At 43.7% G+C, this 25,365-nt stretch overlaps 1 protein-coding gene across 1 annotated transcript in view; it reads left to right on the forward strand.

Annotated features, from left to right (window-relative positions):
• gcgra (glucagon receptor a) overlaps positions 1-20,206 on the forward strand; it is a 45,013-nt gene extending 24,807 nt beyond the window's left edge. The window contains exons 2-14 of the mRNA XM_052049529.1: positions 7,034-7,179; positions 9,107-9,203; positions 9,880-9,987; positions 10,069-10,163; positions 11,194-11,288; positions 11,371-11,560; positions 11,687-11,846; positions 11,934-11,994; positions 14,471-14,540; positions 16,119-16,207; positions 16,273-16,417; positions 17,873-17,914; positions 17,983-20,206. Coding sequence (XP_051905489.1) covers positions 7,126-7,179; positions 9,107-9,203; positions 9,880-9,987; positions 10,069-10,163; positions 11,194-11,288; positions 11,371-11,560; positions 11,687-11,846; positions 11,934-11,994; positions 14,471-14,540; positions 16,119-16,207; positions 16,273-16,417; positions 17,873-17,914; positions 17,983-18,303 — 1,527 coding nt within the window. The 5' untranslated portion in view covers positions 7,034-7,125 and the 3' untranslated portion in view covers positions 18,304-20,206. The remainder of the gene's footprint in view (positions 1-7,033; positions 7,180-9,106; positions 9,204-9,879; positions 9,988-10,068; positions 10,164-11,193; positions 11,289-11,370; positions 11,561-11,686; positions 11,847-11,933; positions 11,995-14,470; positions 14,541-16,118; positions 16,208-16,272; positions 16,418-17,872; positions 17,915-17,982) is intronic.
• The last annotated feature ends 5,159 nt before the right edge of the window (positions 20,207-25,365 follow it).

A 25,365-nucleotide genomic window follows, 5' to 3' on the forward strand; every position in this document is an offset into this window, starting at 1 on the left:
ATGTAATCAAAACGTCTGATTGACAGCAAGCATGTTTCAGGCCGATGTCTGCTTAAGAGCGCCTCGTGTCATGGCGTGCCAATGTGCAACGACCCAGTGAGATATATTCCAGCTGCAGAGGCTTGAAGCAGATATACTTTTAGGGCTCAAACATGAGTTATGGCTGGCATAAGAAAGATGCTCGATGAAGTAGCTCCGTTTTACCAGATCACAAAAGCGGTATTTGATTGGCAGTTGACAGTTGAATGGGGCGTGATTTCAGCTCATTTGGCTGATACGCTCACAGCCTCTGAGAGCGGAGACAACGGCTTGAATATTCACCAATCTGAAGTCTCTCTCTTTTTTCTTCTTTTTCATTGTACTATTCTAATTTGACAGATTTTATTTTATTTATTTTATTACTTATTTTCACTTTACAGGAACTTTAATATACTGTATGTAAATGTGGTTTAAAATTTGGCATGTTCAATAATTTTCTATCAAGCCAAACGTTTTTAAGAGAAACAAATGTGCCGGCTTTTGTGTTGCGTACACGTTTCCGGCTACTTGAAATAACCTTTTTTTAATTCGATATCTCCCTGCCAAATTTGAACCTATAGTCATTCAAAATAGCTAACATGGCTGGAAAATGAAAACTCGAATGGTCCACTTTGTCCTGAGGATCTCTTAAGGGAATGCTTTTATGAAAGTGACACTTGAGTCAATTTCGATCCATTTTCTGGGCTTACATTCCAAACAATATGGCAAAGGTAAGCAAAAGAAAGAAACCCATCTGTAAATATGTCATTCAAACATTCGTTTACCCACCGGCATAGCTGAATCGAAGAAGCAGAATGCTCAACCGTTAGTGGGAGGAGCTGATAATGGAATTGTCCCCAGTGGATTTTTGCTGTGACCTCGCAGTCGTTGCCCACTTCACCCTGAAAGTGACTAACAAGCGCATTCACACTCTGCCCACACATGACGCAAGCACAATGCAGGTATCATGGCCAACATTTCATAGGCGTCCATCATTGTTTGCCAAGCATATTCACCAGATGTGACTCCTATAGAGACTTGACAAAAACAAATCAATAACGCGCCCAGCGGAGGAGGAGGAGGAAGAGGAGGAAGAGGCAGGGGAGAAAACCAGGCTAGGGTCACAGACGACTACGTGTGTGCATCCTCGCAGATGGTTATGTGCAACTCTTCTGCTTTTGGATTTCAGATCACAGGTTAACCGTTAATGTTCTCTCGTTTCCTGCTGGTACACATGTGAGTGGAGGACGTGACTTTTTGATACAGGAAATGGGAGCCATTAGCCACAAAAAGATTATCCAGAGGCAGTAGTGTTGTTGCATTCATGACGATTTGGTTTTGGGCCGACCACGATCACGTGATGAAAAAAAATCTAACAGTACCTTTGACCCCCCCGTTGCACAGACCTCTAATTTTGCATTGCCCTTGAGAATAAATCGTGTTTCTGATGGAGATGGAAAACAACATTCTGTGTACATTTGAACAAGGTTCGTTTGAGTTGAATAACTCGAAGGGGTAAAATGTTGACCTTGTACTCAACGCGACTACCACCTGGAGAATAATGCAAAATATCAGCGTTTGAAACCTGATGGCTGGTCGAGCAAGTGTCTGTCTATTTCTCCTTTGGCGAGGTCAGATATGCACTCATGAGCGGGCGGTTCTCATCTGCCTCATGTAACTGGCGCCCCCGAGCCACAAACATCTTGCTTTGTCTCACTCAAAATAAGGTGACAACACAATATGAGACAGCGAGTGAGCTGGGGAGAAGTTCTGCTTCCTTATCCGTACAGGAAAACAAAAGATTATATGATCACTTTTATGCAGCCCGGTGATCCAGTGGTTAGCGCATCAACCTCACAGTGCAGTCGTACCGGGTTCAATTCCAGCTCCGGCCTCCCTACGTGGAGTTTGCATGTTTCCCTGGGCCTGCGTGGGTTTTCTCCGGGTACTCCGGTTTCCTCATACATTCCAAAAACATGGGTTCAGGGTGTCCCCCGCCTACTGCCACAAGACAGCTGGGATAGGCACCAGCACCCCCGCGACCATTGTGAGGATAAGCGGATCGGAAAAAGGATGGATGAATGATCACTTCAACAGCATTTCAGGGAAATCACAATGTCCCATCAATAACGAGATATTGTTTAAGCGCAACCCTACGTTTATGATGGTGGTACTTTGAGCGTGAAATACGTTTTTTTGAGTGGCACTTTGGAGGATAAGAAAGAAGGTTTGTGAACCATTGCTCTAATGGCAGAAAACTGGGAGGTAACAAGCACAGAGATTTGGACTTTGATCACAGTTTGGCCGTTTCTGACAGATCTGTTCCAAAAATCAATAAATCTTCTGAGGGAGTGAGCCTTCTGCATAATCAGTGACACTGAAAAGCGTTATCATGAAAACGTTCTGAAACAGCCGTTAAGCGAGAGGCTCGGCAGAACAATGGCAACCCACCAAACGAAATATTAGTTGTGACATATTTTGCAAACACAACAGAGCAGACAAACGCTATCGAACAGCGAATGGTCAAAGTCCTCCTGCTGAATAATCCATCTGACAACAGAGCGCCCCGGCGGAGTGACCAAATTAGGCCATGACCATGGTGCCGAAGGTTACATGGTTGTTAGCGATGCGTGTATACAACATCGGGGAAAGCCATTGCTCACAAACACTCACACATCCTGTATTGTATCAATGTGACACAACATATGTGTTTTGCTGTCATTAAACTGCTAAGTGGATGTCGCTGCTCTTTCGATGAATTTACCAAGAAACGTCTTTACATTAAAACCGATTTTATTCGTCAGGATGATTTTATTTTGTTATTTAGTCTCTTTCTTTTTTTGTGGCTTTTTGTTGTTTAAATTCAGTTGTTTTCCATTCAGTTCAGTTGGAAAGATTATTTGAGAGTTTTGAGTTGCCGAAGCAAAAATGAAAATGAAAAAAAAAGGATCACAGTTTGTCTGGTGTCAAGACAAATTAAAAATATGGGCGAGGGATGAGCACTTACAATCAGAAATACGATTTTTGTGGGAAAAAAAATCTTATTCTTGTTGAGTTGACCAAAATTGTACAGCTAATGTTTGGTGTGTTATCCAAAAACTAGCTCAGGGCAGATTAATGCGATTCCTGCCTCGCGAGCAACTGGCCGAAGGTGCATAGCGGGACGCGACGTTTCAAACTTCCCCTTCAACTCATGATCTGATATCGGGCAGGCAACGGCCGTCCTCGATGTAACCTATTCAACCTGGAGCGTTTCAGTGTAAGGTCATGTTAAAAATAAGTTAAAAAGAAAAAAATACACAGCCTTTTGTGTGTCGCTTGACAAGAGTTGTCCTGCATGTTTGCTTTCGTGGTTATTCATTTAATGAACATCTGTTCAGGCTACGCCGCAAAACAAAGCTTTATTATTCAAATACTACTCAACTCAATGTTTGCAGCAGAACAGTAATTGTGTTGGTAAAGGGGCTTGATTTTAATTCCTATTGATCTCCTTCAAACAAGCGTACAGTGTGGTATCATTCCGTTTGTCTGTGCACGTTAGTGTATGAATGAAGTGCCCTTCAACAGAACAATAGCAAGTGTGAACACAAATTATCCGACAAGCACTTGAATATCTTGTACTCCTGCTCGTTCCGCAAATTTTCCTAATTTTCTTGCGAGTGTCACCTGTTTTACCCACACAAACATTATTGAAACAAAGAGCTTGTTTTCGACCAAAAGGAACAAATTCAGTTCAAATGGCGTAAATTCAGTTGATTGCTCATCACTGAAATAGTCCATGGTACCGGTAATTAAAAACAACATGAAAATGAATAGCCACGAGATGGCTCGGCAAAGTTTGTTTCTCTGGAATAAGTCGCAATACTGAGTGAATACTGTGCTTTTGTAAACTTTGCTGCACCCATGTTGTTTGCGGAGGTAGTGCACATAAGCAGGACTTTTGAATTCCGTAAATCGCTCAAGCATTTGTTTCAAAAGAATAAATGTCCTGTTTCCGAACAAATAAACAGGAATTGCCCACACCCCAAACTACTGTTTTGCCCAAAGTCAAGATGGCAACCAATCGTTTAATTCGCTGACGTCACAGAGTGCCCGGATGCTCAACACCGGCCAGTTTGTGTCTGGCAAAACCCCTGACAAAAGCAACCCGTCAATTTTATATATGGATTTAGAGGAGGACAGCATCACCTAAACGCCTCTGTAAACCGCCCATACAATGCTAAAACACAGAGTCAACGCACCAAACAGCATAATGCAAAATATAAAAACTTAGTCAGTCCCGACCAGTCAGAAACCAACACAAAACTTGACGACCAAACATGCGATCTCCATAAACCCTACCTCAACTGACATTGCCAAAGCTCCAAATTCAATCAGCAACAACAGGAAATGTTTTCAAAAACACACAAATGAAATCAGCACCCAAAAATGCCAAAACTGTCACAGCCGCAGGTAATAACCAGGCGTTTCACCTTCGATGTGTTCCGAAGAAATATCAACCGCTGTGTGAAAGCACTCTTGCCATTTATTCAGTAAATGTGATGACTAATTTTTAGCCGGATAACAAAACGCACCAAAACTCAGAATCAGTCAATGCGCCAACGCACGCGCGTCATTAGCCCTTGCAATGTACTCCAGGTTGGGATTGGTTCTGAAGCGTGATGTTATACAACGCAAAACGACCAATCAGGATAGACAGAGCCAGTTAAACGGAAAACTCTCATTCTCTATCAAGGGTAGTACCAAGAATACTGGAACACATCTCTTCATTCAAAATGTTCAAGTTACAAAACACCTCAGCAGGAAAATATTTCCTCCTGTTACAAAGAAATGTCAAGATACAAAAGGTATAAGTACAGTATGGGGCTGCTACTCACAGATTCGAGTTTACTGAATGCAGCATACTTATAGCTGCTCTGCCATTGGCTATTACCGAGCAACTTCCTGGCATCCCATTGGCTCAGAGGGATGTAACAAGAGGCACTACTGTACTATGTACAAATATTGGTCAACTGAAACTTGTGCCCATTTGTTTGTTTTCCAAAATCAAACAGGGTGCTTGACACACAAAACTTTGCCCACATGTTGTGTTTGGGGGAAATAGCACAAAACCAACTGGTTGGAGAGGTCACCTGCATGTTAGTGAGAAAGAGAAACCACTCCAACATGATACCGTATCGCAGCAGCATAATAGACCAACATAATTATCTTGCGAGCTGGACTCCAGCCCCCTCACCAATGGCTGCCTTACTTCCTGAGCTGATATCCGAGCTAACGTATCATATATACTGTACATGTTACATCTGCATGACTAGAACATGCAGAATTATTCATCGTGACTTTGTCTTTATCTGTCTTCATCCGCTCCCGCCTCAAGTAAAGGCAATTAGCGATGCTACATCCGCGATATACATTGTTATGACTATTTTCTTTCCCCGTTTCATATTTATCGGCGTCTTTCAGAACGGCACAGAATATGAATATTTCATATACAAAGAAAAGTGCTGAATACTTAATAGGCCTTGAACAGCCACGTCACGAGCCGACAAGCTATGAGCAATCAATTGGGGCTGCGGGGCATCTCCTGCCCTCCCGCCTATTCATTATTGTCCTCCAACTGGCAGAACAATAAAACTAGGCCTTTGTGCTCGTTAGCAAGGCTGGTTGTGTTTGTCAGGGGAGCGAATGGACAGAGGTGAAGTTAAACTCAATGAGATGCTGGGCTAAAATCCTCCGTTGAAGACATTTGAGAGAAATTATACATTTAAAATGTTTGGGATGAAATTGGAGACGGTGCTTTTCCCTTTTGTTGAGAAGTTACAGTAAGTCTGAGCCCTTACGAAATTACATTTGTGTGATGCTAGTACAAGATGGAAAGTGTAATGGACAGGCTAATAACTAGCATCAATGCTGCCATAGCGAGCGGTAGTAAAGAATGCAGACAGAGAATACAATGCTCCTAGGCATATATTTGGTTTTGTCATCAAATCTACATGTTGTTGGTCAGTATGTACTATACTGACCCCTGGTGGTCATGGTGTTAACATCAGAAGGAGCAGCACAATGTACATTAGTATGACGAAATTCTTGATTATTTCTGTTAAAACTGTTCGTCTTGGTGATACAATACCATTCTGTAGAGTGCCCTTTTTATTTTATCGGGGGCGCAGAGAGCAGGCGGGGGGAGACAACAGATTAATGGGATTGCCTTTCATTCAATGAGGAAAAGCTGTTTTGAGATGAGAGTGTCATTCTTCGTTAGCCTTCTTTTGATGGGGCTCCTCCTTCTGGACTAGGGTCAAGAGAAAAGCTAAAGAAAAAGCTAAACTCATACACTCTAAACTTCATAATGCCTCATACATCACGGGGATTTGGCGACTGGAGTTGATCTGATGCCTGTCGGCGCCCGAGGTAATCAGTTAATGTTTCCTGTAGGTCATTCCACTGTACAGGCCATTAGGAAGGCATGCGTCTTTGCTTTAGATGCTATCTGAGGTCTCGCTCCCATGCCGTCGGACATTTACATTTTCATGCCTTTGTTCGGAATGTTCAGACCAAACACAGCTGAGCGGGGGGAAAAAAACGTGTCTTGACTCCATTCATCTCTGTCCTCCGTGTCTGCCCGCAAAGAAACAGAACCGAATGAAATTTGAAACGTTTTAGCCAAAAATGTTTCCACGGTCAAGGTGTTTTTTGCAGAAACGTTTCAGATTTCGTCCCGTTCTCCTGCTTCACGCTTAAGCTCTCTCCGGTGCAAAGGTGAGTGACACCAGGCCAACTTATGACCAAGCAACCTCAATGAGTCACCAGGATGGAAATGGGACAAGTCCTGCTCACAATAGCCTCTTACTACACTTTCCAATGCCACGATCCCACCCCGCCTCTTTCCTCTTTTGGCTCATGTGTTAACATGACATTGGCAATGTATGTGTGTGTTTGTGCGTGTGCTACTGTGTGCTTTTGTGTGTGTGTGTGTGTGTGCGTGTGTGTGTGCGTGTGTGTGTTTGTTATCCAGGTAGCGTGGACGGCCCAGATAAGCCTCCTTCTATCTCAAATGAGGTGAAAGCCCTCCACGTCTGGCAGAATTCCCTCCCCACTGACATAGGCATGTCGCGGCTCTTCCTGCTTTCGGCAATGCTCCTCATCTCCGGCAGCATCCAGGTGCGTCCTCCACATGTAAACCCAACAGACACGTCATTAGGTACACCAATTCGTTCATTGGGTCCTACCCAACATTTACAAAGACACCGCCATTGTCAGAGAGCTCTCGGTTTTACCAATATGTTCATTATTGTGGTTGTTGTTTGCAATAGGGTCGCACTGCGCTGCATTATCGCACTGTGAGTTGGTTCTAATATTTTCGAATATTCTGACTTAACCAGTGATGCTTGTTTGGTGAACATGATTCAACTCATTCATTTTTTGAAATGAAGTTTTCCGTAAAGTTTCATGATGCACGTTCTTCAAAATGGAATTTAATTCAGTCAAAAGATGACTACAAATATGAAAATGTTAATTACATATCCATCCATCCATCCATCATCTACCGCTTATCCGGGGCCGGGTCGCGGGGGCAACAGCTTTAGCAGGGAAGCCCAGACTTCCCTCTCCCTAGCTACTTCTTCCAGCTCTCCCCGGGGGATCCCGAGACGTTCCCAGGCCAGCTGGGTGACATAGTCTCTCCAGCGTGTCCTGGGTCTTGCCCGGGGTCTCCTCCCGGTGGGACATGCCCGGAACACCTCACCAGGGAGGCGCTCAGGAGGCATCCGAATCAGATGCCCAAGCCACCTCATCTGGCTCCTCTCGATGTGGAGGAGAAGCGGCTCGACTCTGAGCCCCTCCCGGATGACCGAGCTTCTCACCTTATCTCTAAGGGAGAGCCCGGACACCCTGCGGAGAAAACTCATTTCGGCCGCTTGTATCCGGGATCTCGTTCTTTCGGTCACGACCCATAGCTCGTGACCATAGATGAGGGTTGGGACGTAGATCGACCGGTAAATTGAGAGCTTCGCCCTTTGGCTCAGCTCCTTCTTTACCACGACAGACCGATACAACGTCCGCATCACAGCAGACGCTGCACCGATCCGCCTGTCGATCTCCCACTCCCCCTTGCCCCCACTCGTGAACAAGACCCCAAGATACTTGAACTCCTCCACTTGGGGCAAGATCTCCTCCCCGACCCGGAGGGGGCACTCCACCCTTTTCCGACTGAGGACCATGGTTTCAGATTTGGAGGTGCTGATCTTCATCCCAACCGCTTCACACTCGGCTGCGAAACGCTTCAGTGAGAGTTGGAGAGCCCCGTTTGAAGGAGCCAACAGCACCACATCATCTGCAAAAAGCAGGGATGCAATACTCAGGCCCCCAAAACGGACCCCCTCAACGCTTCGGCTGCGCCTAGAAATTCTGTCCATAAAAGTTATGAACAGAATCGGCGACAAAGGGCAGCCTTGGCGGAGTCCTACCCCCACTGGAAACGATTCCGACTTACTGCCGGCAATGCGAACCAAACTCTGACATCGGTAGTATAGTGACATAATTACATATCTATCTATCTATGTGTGTGCGTGTGTGTGTGTGTGTGTGTGTGTGTGTGTGTGTGTGTGTGTGTGTGTGTGTGTGTTTGCGTGCGTGCGTGCGTGCGAAAAGGTGTTTTTTGATATCAGGATCTTGAGTGAGTGATGAACTTTTGAAAGGTGTACCGACTTTTTCCATGTGAGTCAGTCGTGTAATTCTTCGTCACCTCCGTTGCCCTCTGAGACACTCCAGAGCAACGTGGCGATGTGCTTGTTTCAACAAACTGTCAAGTTTTGGGAACTGTGTGTGTGTATGTGTAATGTCAGTCTGTAACCACCCCCCAACCACCAGCATCACCAACACATCACAGTGTGGGTCACCCTCATGGATTATGTCACAGTAGACCACATGCATACTATATATACACTTTTACATGCGCTTTGTGTCAGTCTCACATTCTTATTGTGCTACTGTCCCGGCAGGTGACAATGGAGCTGCAATAAAAGCCTGGTTGTGTCTATCATATAGCATATGTGCTCATAACCCCCCCCCCCCCCCTTATCTACTTTAGATGTCCCCCGCCGTCACATTGGATCAACTGCATGAGAGCTGGAAGTTGTACATGGGCGAATGTGAGCGCAACAACAGCAAAGCCCCGCTGAGCACTGGTGAGCTGAACTACCCTCATCAAAACATTATTTTGCACATTCACAAAAAACAAACACTATCAAAAATGCTGCATGAAATGATACTTTTTTGTCAAAAAGCTACTGTCTTAATGTTATAGTGTTTCTCTTGGCTGGATTGCTTCGAGTATGCACACTGTTTGTGGGTGTCCAATTAGATTTCAGCCTCTGTGTGTTGCCATGGCAATCTTATCTGCCCAGGGCCTTCAGAATCCGCTGACCCATGTGACTTTAACTATTTCAACAATGGGACTGTTGCTTTAACAATCAGAGTTTCAATTTGTCTTCACAGGCAAGAGTCCTGGCCTTCAGTGAGGTCAACATTTCTGCGTCTTCTGATCGGTTGCTTTGCGCATCTCTGCGGCGTGTGATGCATTTTATTGAATTGTTTTAGGTTTTGGTCATGTTATTCCATAAATATGGATAGTGGAGCGCTACGGGTGATGTACATGGCACATTTGCCCGCAGTGATATTGTGTTTTTACATTTCCCAACACTGGAACAAATCAGTTCCATTGAGGCAAAATGGAAGTAGAAGATTGCGCTGAACTACAGAAACAAGATAAACTGATAGAACAAGGATGAACGCGGTGAATGTCAAGATGAAAGTCACATTGTGATCTCAGCTCTATTGCCTCTTTGTTATTATTACCCACAGTGCTTGTGTGCAACAGAACCTTTGACAAGTATGCCTGTTGGCCCGATGGACTGCCGAACACGACGGTCAGCGTATCCTGTCCATGGTATCTGCCCTGGTACCATAAAGGTATGATTAAAGTGGCCCACTGGAGTTGATCCAACCTGGGATACTTTTAAAGTAATCAAGTGTGTGTTTTGGGAAATGTAGTTCAGCACGGTCTGGTGTACCAGGAGTGTGATGCTAATGGCCAGTGGCTCACTATGAAGAACACCAGCGAGTGTGACTCCAATGGCCCCAGTCAGGTACAGGCCGTCTAACAATGACTACAGTGGTACCTCTACATACGAAATTAATTGGTTCTGGAAGAAATTTCATAACTACAAAAGTTTGTAAGTAGAGACACGTTTTCCATGTAAATGCCCTAATTCGTTCCAAGTCCCCCACAAATTCAGACAAAAATGTTTCCTAAAGCCTAAAAATGCATCTAAATAAGGAAGAAATAGATGTTACAGTTACATCATTGTACAATAAATGAGAGTTGTGCACAATGGCAAACAAAAACAACTAAGAACAGAGTATATAAACCAGCATGTATTGTATTGTATTGTAAAGAATAAAAATGACGTTCATTTAACTTTTAACTGCGTCCTCATCGTTTTTTGCCCTCTTTAGTCCATGTTCTCTCTCAGAAGTGTTTTTTTGCCTGCCGTTTGGTAAAGAACTGATCCAAGGACGTTTGCTTTTGTCGACTTTTAACAATCCATCGAAAATGTCCAAGGCAAACATCAGCATAGTGAGTGATAGTCCGATTCGTGAACACTTTTTCTGGGTGATTCACATTTCCGTAAAACCATCGGAACGCCTCCGGGGCGAAGGACGAGAACGCTGCATGCATGCTTAACCATCTATCTACACACACAGACACACGCGGCAAAAGTCCCTCTTAGCCAATGGGATGCCAGGATGATGCCCGCTAATAGCCAATGCCAGAGCAGCTAGGAGTATGTCGGAGCTGCGCATAGCGGGCCCTACTGTATTTTGAGCTTTCGTATCTTTAAATTTCTTTCGTAACAAGAGGCAATATTTTCCTGTTGAGACGTTTTGAAACTTGAAATTTTCATATGAAGAGCCGTTGGTAAGTAGCGTTACTACTGGATTTGAATCCTTCAAAAAACGTAAATGTGGGCTGAGCTGGGCAGAAAGCTATGTGGTCCAGACGCAAAGTTAGTTGAATCTCTCGCAAATCCACAAAAATCAAGTTCAAAATCTTTTTTTTTTTTAAACAACAAACAATGGACTTGGAAAACAAAGTTATTGTGTTTGTGTTTGCAGCAGTACTACAGCCACATTCGGATCATGTACACAGTGGGATATTCCCTATCACTGGTGGCTCTGGTGTTGGCTTTGAGCATTCTTATATGCTTCAGGTAATGGTACACGGCGTAAAATATTGTTGTTCTTCAAAGGGGGGACGGAACAAGTGCAGTGACGTTACCTGTCGTCCAACAGGAAGCTGCACTGCATGAGGAATAACATTCACATGAACCTGTTTGCGTCCTTCATCTTGCGAGCGTTGTCCATCCTGATTAAAGATGCGCTGATGGAGGCAAACATCACGTCGCAGGACCTGAGCCGGGACCAGGAGCAGGGGTTCCCCCGGGCCTCTGTGTCACCTGTGGACCTGCTGGTGAACAATGAGGTCTGTGAACAATCTTCAAAACACTTTATGCTCCCATGTCAAAAAGGAAATTTTCTGATATGAACGAGCAAAATTGCCCAGAGCATTTTCTCTTTGAACTTGAACGCAATGACTCTGGCCCGCCAGATAACCATCAGCTGTCGCACGGCCGCGGTGATGATGCAGTACAGCATATTGGCCAACAGCTACTGGCTCCTGGTGGAAGGAATTTACCTCCACAACCTGCTGGTCATCACCGTGTTTACAGAGAGGAACTATTTCCAGATCTACCTGTGCATTGGCTGGGGTGAGCAGGACCTGTACGGCTGCAATTCACTGTAGAAATCTGACGCACAAACTTGCTAATAATGACATCATCATCTTTTCTTCTCAGGTACACCGTTATTATTCCTTGTGCCCTGGGTGATTGCAAAATATCTCTATGAGAATCATGAGTAAGTATTTGGATTAAATAAATAAATAATTAAAAATTGTCTGAAATAAAATAACCTTAAATCCTATTTGAGCTAATTACAAGATGGGTGTCATGGTTTCTGCGTTGTTTTCACGTTGTCTTTTGTTTCATTGTCTTTATAATATAAAGTAAGGTAAAAAACAACAACTTTTTTATGTCAGAAAAAATGAGGACATGGTCAAACACAATCAAATAAAGTATGATTAATTATTGAAGAACAGATGAAGATTAAGTACACTACACTGAATGTAAACAACACTGTACTACGCTAACTTAAACAAAGACTGTTTAACACTGCAGATAACTATTCAAAGTAATACGAATCACAGGTAGTTAAGAATAACCAAACAAGACCAAGATGAAACAATCAAACTAAAAATGATTAAGCTAATTTAAATGAGGCTAACATGAACTAACCATGCCAAGCTCACAAATATTCATTCATTCATTCATCTTCCGAGCCGCTTGATCCTCACTAGGGTCGCGGGGGGTGCTAGAGCCTATCCCAGCTGTCTTCGGGCAGTACAAACTGACGCACAAACTTGCTAATAATTTGTGGCCTGCGTGGGTTTTCTCCGGGTGCTCCGGTTTCCTCCCACATTCCAAAAATATGCATGGCAGGCTGATTGAACACTCTAAATTGTCCCTAGGTGTGAGTGTGAGCGTGGATGGTAGGCGGGGGACACCCTGAATCGGTTGCCAGCCAATCGCAGGGGCACACAGAAACGAACAACCATACGCACTCACACTCACACCTAGGGACAATTTAGAGTGTTCAATCAGCCTGCCACGCATGTTTTTGAAATGTGGGAGGAAACCGGAGCACCCGGAGAAAACCCACGCAGGCCCGGGGAGAACATGCAAACTCCACACAGGGAGGCCGGAGCTGGAATCGAACCCGGTACCTCTGCACTGTGAAGCCGACGTGCTAACCACTGGACTACCGGGCCGCCACAGCTCACGAATATTTTAAATAAAATAGAATGAGTGCACCTAGCTAAACTAAGACAAACTTCACTAAAATAAAGTAAGGTGAGCTGAAATACACCAACTCACAAGGTTAAACAGCTCAAACAACCAAATTAATATAAGATGAACTAGGCGGCCCGGTAGTCCAGTGGTTAGCACGTCGGCTTCACAGTGCAGAGGTACCGGGTTCGATTCCAGCTCCGGCCTCCCTGTGTGGAGTTTGCATGTTCTCCCCGGGCCTGCGTGGGTTTTCTCCGGGTGCTCCGGTTTCCTCCCACATTCCAAAAATATGCATGGCAGGCTGATTGAACACTCTAAATTGTCCCTAGGTGTGAGTGTGAGTGTGGATGGTTGTTCGTCTATGTGTGCCTTGCGATTGGCTGGCAACCGATTCAGGGTGTCCCCCGCCTACTGCCCGGAGACGGCTGGGATGGGCTCCAGCACCCCCCGCGACCCTAGTGAGGATCAAGCGGTACGGAAGATGAATGAATGAATGAATAAGATGAACTAAGTTCAAAGTAACTACACTAAGCTAAACTAAATATGCTACGCAAAGTTAAACAACTAAACCAAACGAATAATCTTGAAATGAATGGAAGCAGCGCAGCTAATTAAACTGTGCTTAAGAAACGCGGACATAAGAAACGTTAAAGCAAGCAAAGAGTCCTTCATACAAACTGAGCTAAATGAAGCTGGAACAAACACAGCTATCATAAATTAGCATGACAACTATCACAAGACAAACTGAGAACCAATCATGCTAAAATAACAATCTCATGTAAACTAATAATTATGAACACAATATGGATCGAGTGGAGCAGCTAACAAAACTCAGCTAAATTAAGCTAGGCTCAATTACGACAAATTGAGAACAACAATAACTTGTGGGTGATGTTTTTGTACTTCATATTTCGTGAAAAGTTGTTTCACTCCCAATATCCTCTGAATACAACTTGAGGGAGGCAATAAATGTGTAAGATTAGTTTAGATAAACCTTTCATGATTCCCATAGGGGAAAATTCCGGTGCAGTACACAAGCCACAGCAGAGTGGAAAAACAATCTAACACAAAAGTGGGTTAGTAGCTGCACAGTAGCCGAAGTGAATAAAGTACAGGATATACATGACACCTCGTAAAGTTTATAGCGGTGGATATAAAGACAATTAAATGTGGAACATAAGTACTAAATAGCAAAGTTGCCTGCGTAATATCAAATGTTGGCAGATTGTCTTGCTCCCAAACAAAGTCACTGTTGATGCTAAATCTAACACCTCATTAGTGTGGTCACATCACGACCACAAACTGCACCATAAACACTCAGTTATGAGTATCCAAATATGGAAAATATGTTCAAGCACTTTTTGGAAGCCGTCACAGGCGGTCAGCACCTCATTAATATTTCATGTAAACATTTGGCCAGTGGCTTTGTTACGCAAGCGGGCTACATGTAAACACCGAGTGCTGATAATGCTGTGGCTGTTTTACAGGTGCTGGGGCCAGAATATAAACATGAACTACTGGTGGATCATACGTTCCCCCATACTGGTGGCAGTTGTGGTAATTTTTGACTGACTTACTTCCTGTGTTTTTTACTCGACGGCCAACAGGGGAACTCCAAAGTCAAACAACCTAAAAGTCATACAACTCCACCATCTTGTTTTTTGAGTATGCCTAGACATATTTTGTATTTAGTCAGCGTATGTGTTTGTGTGTGTGTGTTTTACACACACACGCACATAGATAGATAGATAGATAGATAGATAGATAGATAGATAGATAGATAGATAGATAGATAGATAGATAGATAGATAGATAGATAGATAGATAGATATTGTAAAATCCAGAAGAAGATTCCTTAATCTTTGCCCTCTAATGCCCCTCCAAAGCAGACCAAGACCACACCTTAGTTCGGAGTTTCTCCTCAAAGGTCATCTGCGAGCGTTTATATAAGTGCGATTTGTCATGACTCTCATGTCAGGGCCATCATGCACGCACGTACGCAACACGCACACACACACTATTTTCTACTTATTCACCGTCTCGTTAAGTGGGCAGTACCTCGCAGGAATTCCTGTGTTTGCGTTGTCTTGGCGACCAGCGGGCCTGGTTCCCGTTTTAGTGTTTCCCTCTTGATCCCAATCCTATTGCGCTCAAGATGCACGTTACAGGAGAAAATAATCCCCAATCCACCGATCCACGTTGTTCTAATGACCAGGAAATGAATACCTTATGTTTGTATGCGGGCGGCCTGGTGGTCGACTGGTTAGCATGTCGACCTCACAGTGCAGAGGTACTGGGTTCGATTCTTGCTCCGGCCTTCCTGTGTGGAGTTTGCATGTTCTCCCCGTGCCTGTGTGGGTTTTCTCCGGGTATTCCGTTTTCCTCCCACATTCCAAAAACATGCATGGCAGGCTGATTAAACACTCAAAATCAGCCCTTGGTGTGAGTATGAGCGCGGACGGTAGTTCATCTGTGTGTGGCCTGCGATTGGCTGACAACTGGTTCAGGGTGTCCCTCGCCTATACTGCCTGAAGACAGCTGGGATAGGCTCCAGCACGCCCCGCCACCTTTGTGAGGATAAAGCGGATCGGAAAATGGGTGGATGGGTGTTTGTATAGCAATATGAACAAATATTTCATCTTTGGCCACAGTGTCACGATTCCGTTTTCAACTACGTGGTCTGACTCCAATTCCGGAGTCATGCTCTTGTGTTAATGCTAATGATTTGTGTTGGTTACTCAACGCGGTTAAAAAGGTCACATCACAAAAGATTAGTGGACACAAGCTGCTTCTGGAAATGACACTTCTTTTTGAAGGCTCTCTCATGCCCAGAGTTACGATGTCAGCGATGCAACAGAGGCCGACAGACTGAGTTGAAAATGGCACAAAATAAGACACCGTTTCTTCTATAGCAGCACGAAAATTCTCTCATATCCATGACAAAATTATTTCATCTCAAAAAAGAAAGTGCCCATTTAAACATTTTTAAAATCTCTGTCTTCATCAAGAATTTTCTCCCACATCGATGAGAAAATGATCCAATGCCCATATGTTCCATTTTGAAAACTCCACTGTCCAATGCTTATTTAATTTATTTCAATTTCATACAAACTTTGTTGTATGTATCTCACGCAGATCAACTTCCTGATCTTCATCCATATCATCAAAATTCTTGTGTCCAAACTGAGAGCGCATCAAATGAGATACACAGATTACAAATTCAGGTGAGTGGAAATCAGGAAAGCACTTTTGAATATGTGTCATCTGAGTGTGTTGTGGTCCGTCGCAGGTTGGCCAAGTCGACTCTCACCCTCATCCCACTGCTGGGCATCCATCAGGTGGTCTTTATTTATGTAACGGACGAGGCCACCGAAAGCACCATCGGACTGCGTCTCACCAAGCTGATCATTGATCTTTTCTTCTCCTCATTCCAGGTACAGTAACTCTGCAGAGTTTCAGCTTTCGAGCATAACGTCAAATATGCTTTAAAGCCCTTTTGAAAGGAAGAACCTCCTCACCGTTGGTAGACATGACCTACTTGTATTTGTTGTCTTCCAAACATGGCAGGCGGTACACTTATTTCACATATTTACAATTTTCCTCGCATGTGGTCAATTAGGAAATTCAGCCAGTGCACTGAAGAAATGATTCTGTCGGCAGCAAAATTCACCACTATCAACATCTCGCATGTTAAGAAAATTTATTTCCAGCACAGTGCTACCTCGACTTGAAATTAATTGGTCCTGAAAGAAATGTCATAACTAGAAAAGTTTGTAAATAGAGACGCGCTTTCCATGTAAATGCCCTAATCCGTTCCAAGTCCCCCCAAAATTCAGACATAAATGTTTTCTAAAGCATAAAAATGCATCAAAATATGTAACAAATACAAGTTACAATAAGATAATTGCACAAAAAAAATGAGAGTTGTGCATAGTGTGTAAAACACAGAATATAGAATAAAATGAATGGACATTAAACTTTTAATTGCATCTTTTTTGCCTGCTTTAGTTCATGTTCTCTCTCAGAAGTGGTTTTTGCCTATGACCCAAGAACGCTTGCTCCTGCCGCCTTTTAACAATCCTTTGAAAATCATCACGTTTGTTCTTGCTGCAAGCTCTGCTTCGTCTTCCACGATGAAACGAGTGCAGCTTTCAGTGATGACTCAGTCTGTCAGCGAGGATTACATGAACATAATGTGCTGCAAACTGGCTCTGTCGTGTTGTCACATAACCATTGACCGTTTGGCCACCAAGGCAAAGATGTCGAGCTCATGGCGAGGTGGGGAGGGGGCGGGGGGGGGACTTCTTGTGATCACAGTGACACAGAGAGTGAAATGAGACAGAGAGAGAGAATGGCAAACTCAAAAGTCTAGCCAGAAGACATTGACTGAGCTTTATTTATTCACGCATCACCTGGAGCAAGACGCAAACAGTCGACAACAACGAAGCCAAGCGATGGTCTTCTGTATTTACCTCAACAGTGAGGAGACATATTTTACCCAAGAGGAGGCTGAGAGCAGCGAGAAAACACCAAGTGTAGCAGCTCAGCATCAGAGTTAACACACAGCATCGGGGTATACCGACATGAATGTGTGTAATTTTTGGGGCAAACTTATCCTTCATTTTTTTTTGCCAGTTGTGTGCCCTTTCTGAAAAAGATGCCAAAGCCGTGGCTAATATCAAATCAAATATTTTCAGTATATCAAAAAATCAAATCAAATATAATATCAATCCTTACAGAAATAGTCTCACTGAGATCATCGCCACCTAGCCCTCTCTCTGAGCGGGGAAATGGCAGTAAAACAGGCCAAAATGTAGACTCTTTGTGGTTTTATGTAGAAATATAATGTATAAATAAGGGAACTAAATGTGTCCATGTTGTCTCTGTAGGGTCTCCTGGTGGCTATTTTGTACTGCTTCGTCAACAAAGAAGTGAGATACCTCCGTAACGTCCTCCACTCGTCCCGTTTTTGCACCGTCCATAACGTGCGTGTCCGCAGGTTCAGTCGGAGGTCCTGAAAAAGTGGAAGCGCTGGAAACTGGGCCGAAACATCGAGGAGGAATACCGCCACACATACAGCAACACGCCCAACACCAAGACGGCCAGCCTGCTCAACCACGTCTCGCAGCGGCTGCCTCAAGTCGCCGACGGTTCCACCAAGCCGCCGACGCCCGTCTGCAGCCCCGAGGAGTGGCACGTCTTGGTGGCCAACGGCAAGGCGGCGGACCAACACGAGGGCACGCTCAGTAACTGCACCATGGTGGATGACATGGGCCTTCTCGACAAGGCCAAGAGCAAGCACGCCGAGAGCCGCCACTGACTTGAAGCTGTCTTTATCCTGCACTGAGCGGCGAGGACAGACGCTGAGCGCCACGCGGTAGTCTGAGGTGGTCCGTGTCGGCATATCTCAAGGCAGACGAGCCATGTGAAATAATATCACAACAACAACGCCGAAACCTCACATTGAAAAAAAAACAGACGTCATTCGAGCCTCTGCTTTTGTTTGTGTGCATGTTGCAGTAGCTGAGGCAAAACTGGACACACACATTACAATCGACTGCAGAGACTTCCTGTCCCAAAAATATTAATAAGGTGACTAAAAATGTACAGTAAGTGTTATGCTTATAGCTACTGTCTCATCTAACCGGGGTATGAGCCAAAGTCTTATTGAAGGCCACGCTGATCAAATTGAAGCCTTCTCCTTCAGTAAATGTGAACACGAGTGGGCAATGTGGATTTAATATGTTGTGTTGATATTTTTGCATTTCTATCTGTGTGCTGTTTGCATGTTCTCCCCCCGTGCCTGCGTGGGTTTCTCCGGGTACTCCGGTTTCCTCCCATGTCCCAAAAACATGCAGCGTAAGTGAATTGAAATACCTACCGCTCAATGACAGCTGGGATTGGCTACATATATATCTAGATCTCAAAAACATCTGTTAAAATGACAAATGCTAAGACGTAGCCACCCAGCGTGACAATGTGAAATGTGTGAAGCTACCAGGCTTCAATTTGGGTTTGTGGAGGTCAGGATAATTGGGGCAAATATTTTTTAGAATCCACTTACATTCTTGTCTCGATAAGTATTACCTCCCAAGAATGTAAATTCCTCAAAAACATTGATCAAAATTAGAAATGCTAACGTGTAGTCGGCTAGCGTTGTGATATCAAAAGTGTGGCGCAACCAGACAATTGGCTTGTCATGGTGTTTCAGAGTTGACTTGACCGCGTTGGCTTATTTTAAAAAAAGATTTGGGGCCAAAAGTGGAAAATTGCCTTTAAAAGAATCCATGAATACCCTGTCTGAACATCAGAAAAGCCACCCGAGAGCGTAAAATCATCCAAAACGACTGTTGGAATTTGTAATAATAACATGTAGCCAGTTAGCATTATAACATCACATGTGTGACATGACCGGAAAATTTGCTTGACAGGACATTTCGTACTTGGTTCCGAGTGCTTTCCACACAGCTTGTTGAATCCAGCGAGTTAAGGATGCAGGTGAAATTTTAGCATTGCGATTGATTTCATTCTTCATTGAGAAATGAAGTGAATCCACACCAAGTCGTTTTGGTGTCATCCTGCAAACCTTAGTGGAGGTTTTAAAAATATGTCCTGTTGTGTGCTGATTTTGCGTCTGTGTGCATGGGAAAGTGACAGCTGCTCTGGCCAGGTCATTCCTGGTTTACATGCGGGACACCCCCCTCCCCCTGCTCCCACCCCACCACCAAAGAGGTCAAGGGAGGCTATGGGATGTATTAAAAATAACACGTAATTGCTTCTGCAGCCTTCGAAGTACTTCTGTCGCTAAATCCGGCTCCTGTGCATGATACCGTGCAGACCAAAGTACTGGCCAAACTGACTATGAGCGTCGTCTATCTTAATCTCAAAGGTGTTTGTGTGTCTGTGGTCTACAAAAACAACCCCAAACCCTGCTAAACTCCTTCCTCAAATAAACGGCATGCTCAAATCGTCATAAGGCAAGGCAGGCCGATTTGTTGATAGCGCGCATTTCATACACAAGGTAACTCAATCTGCTTTACATGATTAAATGTACTATATTTAAAAGCAAAGAGGATTTTTTTTTAAATCAATGCCTCCCTCAAATCTATGCCATGGCCCAAAAGACAATTCAAAGTGCTTTACATGAACCCTTAAAAGCATTCCAGAAAGAGAAACAAAAGATTAAGACATGGCAAAAATCACAATAAAATCATCCAGAAGAATTTGATTCGATTGTTTAAAAGCAAGCATCGCCCATTTGCAAAGGTAGTGTGGAAATGGGGATTTACACAAGGGAATGAAAGACTGACGCATGAGAATGCTATGCGCAACAATCATGTTTCCAGCCCTGGTTGAAATGAACTGTCAGTTTGGGCAGACTTCAGCTAGTCACGGAGTTTGTTTCACAGGTGAGGAGCAGAAGACCTTAATGCTGCTTCACTTTTGTTTGCTTCTGATTCTGGGAACACACAAGAGACCCGTCTCAGAGAACCTGAGGGGTCTGGATGCTTCACCGGGTAGGAGTACATCTGGCATGTATTTTGGCCCATGACCATTTAGAGATTTATAGACCAGCAGCAATATTTCAAACTCTATTTTTGACTCACTGGAAGCGAGTGTAGTGACTTGGGGACAGGTGCGATGTGGTCCAGTTTCTTGGTTTTTGTAAAGACTCTGGCGCCACCATTTTGAATCAGCTGCCTGAGCGGGTTTTTTCTTCTTTTAAAAAATTTTTTTTAAAGGTCACCTCTAAAGACAACATTACAGTCATGTGGCCTACTGAAAATAAAAGTACGAACAAGTTTTTCTGTGTCTGGTTCCGACAGAAAGCCCTTAATTTGAGCTACCGTACGTTTTGCAGGTGGTAGTAGGCAGAGTAAGTCATGGCTTCGAAATGGTTGTTAAAATTCAGGTTCAGTCAATAATTAAAGCCAAGATTTCATCACCAATTAGTCCATTCCTGGTGATTTTTTTTTTATTTGTTCAAGACAAATAAATGCCTCCCTCACCCACCACTACTGTCATGCAAAAGCACTTGAGTACCGGTAAATGGATGGGTGGAGTCCAGTCCAAGTTTGGGCGAATTGATTACTTTTGAGACGTGCCCCAATCCGTGTGGCGCTATCATGCCACCCCAGTGTTGCTCTGTGTACAAATCAAGACTCCAAACGCACAAAAGTGCACCGCGCCACAAACCAGAGTTGTTTGGGGTCAAGTTCAGGCTGTCGCACCAATTTTTTGGGGACGCGGCGTGACTCGTCGTCCGCGGGGGAAGTTGCTGTGAAAAGAGGCATGAAAGGACCAGCTTCCTGCCGCAAAAAGGGTTCCTGCAACGCAACGTACACTGCCTCACTTTCTCCTCAGGGGCCGTGGACACTTACGAACAAGGCTTGAGGGACAAACAAACAGATATTTTTGGTACGTTTTGTTTTTGCGTGCGGAACTGCTTGCGCGGTGTTGCGTATTCATTTATCATGCAGCACGTTCACCGCTCACTTGATTAGGTACACAGGCCGGCCTGCCCCATCTTGCTTAAAGGCGGGATTTGTGAAATATTGGCAATGTATGAAGCATCCAGGTAGCGTGTGTCCTGGATGCAAGTCTTTGTTTCTGCGGGCCCCTGTTGAGCGGCTTGCTGCTGTGTCCTCATGTGGACAAAGTCAGTATTGCAGGATCAGGTCGTGAGGGGGATCAGGTCATTCCCTTCCCCGCGAATGGAAGCCGGAAACAGTATTGAGCGTATTCACACCGTGGTGCTGCTACATGGAGGCGCTATGTTCCGTTTTCGAGCTGTTGTACAACATTGAGTCAAAAAGCATTTAGATATGTACAGTATGTATACCGTGAGTGGAGTCGATGCGTTCGTTTCTTGCAGATAAATAATTAAGCTGTGACCTGGATGTTGTTCTTGTTGGGGTCGCTTGATCCTTTTTTTTCTAAGTGGTTCTACTATTTGAATGTATTCTTTAAAATGACCCATATTTCTCTTCAAGGTGTACAGTCGATTTTGTGAGTGCTCAAGTTTAAACAGTTGATCATTTTACTGTGTGTGCGTGTTTGTGTGTGTGTGTATATCTTGTGTCCAAAGTGATGGAAGAAGAATAAAATCCTCGCGTCAAAGGAATTTTGTTTGAGCTGTGTCTTTTGTTTGGGTGTGAAATAAAGCCAAAGTTGAATATAGCATGAACGTCACCAATGAATTTTAACAAGTCGGCTGCTGCTCAACAAACAGCACACGCGCTGGATCGTGTCGGGCACAACCCAAGTCGACCCCGAAAGCAAACAAAACACCTTAGGAGCTGTCGTAAAAATCCCCAAAACAACATTTCCCGTAACCCACAATGGCTCACAATCAAATTAGAAAAAAAAACCTTGGTTTTAGTGCGGCCCCGAAGAGTTGTGACGAAATGAATATGTACAGTGTTGTGCAACCCCGGTCCTCGAGGGCCCAGGACCCAAGACCCAGGACCCAGCCTTTTTTCAATGTCGACCTCCTCCAACACACCTGATGCAAATGATCAGCTCATCAGCAAGTGCCTCAGAAGCCTCATAAGAATCCTGATCATCATGGAGGAGGGAGACATTGAAAGCATGCTGGATAGGGACCCAAGAGGACCGGAGATGGACACGCCCGCCCCTGCCTTCAAGCAACAGTAAGGATAAGAATAATTCAGTCAATCCATCGCCTATAGACAAAGTAGATGTGTCCAAACAAAGCTCAACCCACTAATGCAAACATAATTAACCTGGCACCCAGACGCCACCATATGGTGCCAAAGCACTACTTTTATCACAATAAAGGTCGTCAACTCAATTCAATATAAATCCTGAACACCGAGCTGCTACACAATAGTATTTTTAGGAGCCCAAGATGCCAAAAGATGGAGCTAAAGCACTACTTTTGTCTAAATGAGACTCAACTCACTTGGCACCCAGATGTTCCACAAGACATGGCATTTGTCGGAATGAAGCCCCTAAACTCACTCTAACATAGTTACTGGGCAACGAGACGCCCCACAATGATATCAAAGAAAGAAAATCCTGTAAGGCGGTCACCACGGCAACCCCCATAAATACTGAAATGTTTGCACTTTATTTAAACCATTATGCATTTTTGTTTCTGAACAGTTGTGTGGGGATTAAACTGCAGAAATGTGGAATGCTGGTCAAGGAATGTGGAAGGAGGAGGTCAATGTGTTAAGTATCCCCAAATTTGGTAAGTTTATTGTCAAAATTGGGGGCTGGGAGAGTCGAAATAGTTTCCAAAATGTCCAGAATGAGATGAACATTTTGAAGTTGGAATGGTTTAAATCGGTCAAGAAATGTGGAAGAAGGAGGTAAAGATGACAAATATCTCTTGAGCTTGGGAATATCATTGTGAAAATGTGGAAAACAGTTCCGAAAATGGAATAAATGAGTGTAAAATTGAAATGGGAAAGGTGAGGAACATTTTGGTTGAATCTCTCTTTCGAAGCTTCTCTTTGTGTGTTTTGGGGCATGTTGAACACCTCCAAAAAGGTCCACATATGAGAAGGAACATTTTTTCCAGCTACACCGCCAGGCAATAAATACTTTTACTTTCTTTAAAAAGAAATAAAAAACAATAAGCCATAATGATACCTCCCAGTGATTTCTAATGACTCGCGTTAATGGAATATTTTACGATTATTAAGTGTGTTTTAAAGTGTAACACCTGCAAGCTGTTCAAAAGGAGCACTTAACTGGCTGACGCTAGTGTAGCTCATAATAGCCGCTCTAAAATGAAGGCACTCTTGATTTTTTTTTCTATGCGTCACCTTTCTGAATTTTTTTTTTGTCCAAGTCTCTTTGGAAATCAGAGCGAATCATAATCAAAAATCATGTGCTTTCAGGGACAGAAACCTACGCAAAAAAAAATAATAGATGGCGTTGGCGGAAGACAAAATGAGGTTTTACAGCCATTATTCATTCGTGCTGTTTTTGACTCAACTTTTCGAATGGAATTTACCCTGTTAAATTCAAACTTGGACAATTCTGCCTTAACTTTTCACTGGTGTCATAACTATGACTAGCAGTGTGCTTCATTTGTTTTCATGAGTAGCCTGTTTAGACTTATCTGTGTTAACGCTTCTTAAAGTTTAACTGAGGATCATGAAATTATGTTAGAATCCAGGATTGTTATAATTACTTATAAAAACACACATGTACACAATCATTTCTATAAAAGGTCTAAAGCTTTCACAGAAAAGATTAAAGGGGGAAAAAACGCCACATTAGCTCAGATTAGCACTAGCAAAGAGTGTTAGCTTTGAATATGTGGGAAATGCTTGCTCTGTAAAATTAGCGATGCAGTGGAGACACTCTGGTCTCTCACTAGATTGTAGAAACACTTTCTGTTTTGAATCTTAAGAAAAAGGCCTAATAGCTCCCCTTAAACGATGTTCCGTTGACATCTTTTAACCTTTTCAGCTGTTTCAAACCCTCGCTTATTATTCAGGGGAACAAAGGCAACCTGGAATGTTGATGTCTACATGTGCGAATTGGCATTATATGTGACACAAGTCACATAAACATGCATACTGTTTCATTATTCATGACTTGCTGCAAACTGAAATGTTAATACAAGCGACTACTGAAGAATATTGAAGACGCTAACGCGCTTAGAATAGCGTCAAAGTCCTCCAAGCGGTTTACGAAGGTTAAGCGAGCCCGGGGGCTGTTAAAGCCGCGCTTCTTCCGTCTGACTTTCCAAGTGTAGTCTTTGGCTGGAAGTGAGCAAACAATCATTTGAGCCTTAATAATGTCAGCAGACGCTTTCAAGAGGCCATTAGCCCGTTGATGACATAAACATTGAACACGCAACATGAAGTCACACATAGAGGAGGCAAGAAGTATGCAATCGAATTTGTACTTGAGGGATTAAAAGAAGTCACCACCGTCAGAGGTGGGAGGTTCTGGATTGGAATCTTTCCTCTATCTTTACTGTGTTAAATTTGCCTGTGTAGAATATTTTCTCATAGGGGAGTTTTGTCCGGGTACTCCAGCTTCATTCCGAAAACTTGCATCTTAGGTTCAACGAGGCTCTAAATTGTCCATTGGTGTGAATGTGAGCATGAAAAGTCGTTTGTCTCTTTGTGCCCTGTGATTGGCTGGCAACCAATGACAATGAATCATCTTTCACTGCTGCGACAACATCGAGTTTACACTTAAAGTGCTCCGAGTTAACCAAATGAAGGTTTTATGGCCGTGGGGACAGTTCGGACTTGGATTGTAATGGTACTACTGTCTTTCTGATGATTGTGATTTTTTTTTCTTTTCTTTATTTGGATGCAGTATATCTACTAAAAGTTCCAGATGGGCTCATTTCCAAGAATCTGGATGAAATGGGCTGCTTATCAACGCT

Source organism: Hippocampus zosterae, chromosome 17 (assembly GCF_025434085.1).
Source record: "Hippocampus zosterae strain Florida chromosome 17, ASM2543408v3, whole genome shotgun sequence".
Lineage (NCBI taxonomy): Eukaryota > Metazoa > Chordata > Actinopteri > Syngnathiformes > Syngnathidae > Hippocampus > Hippocampus zosterae.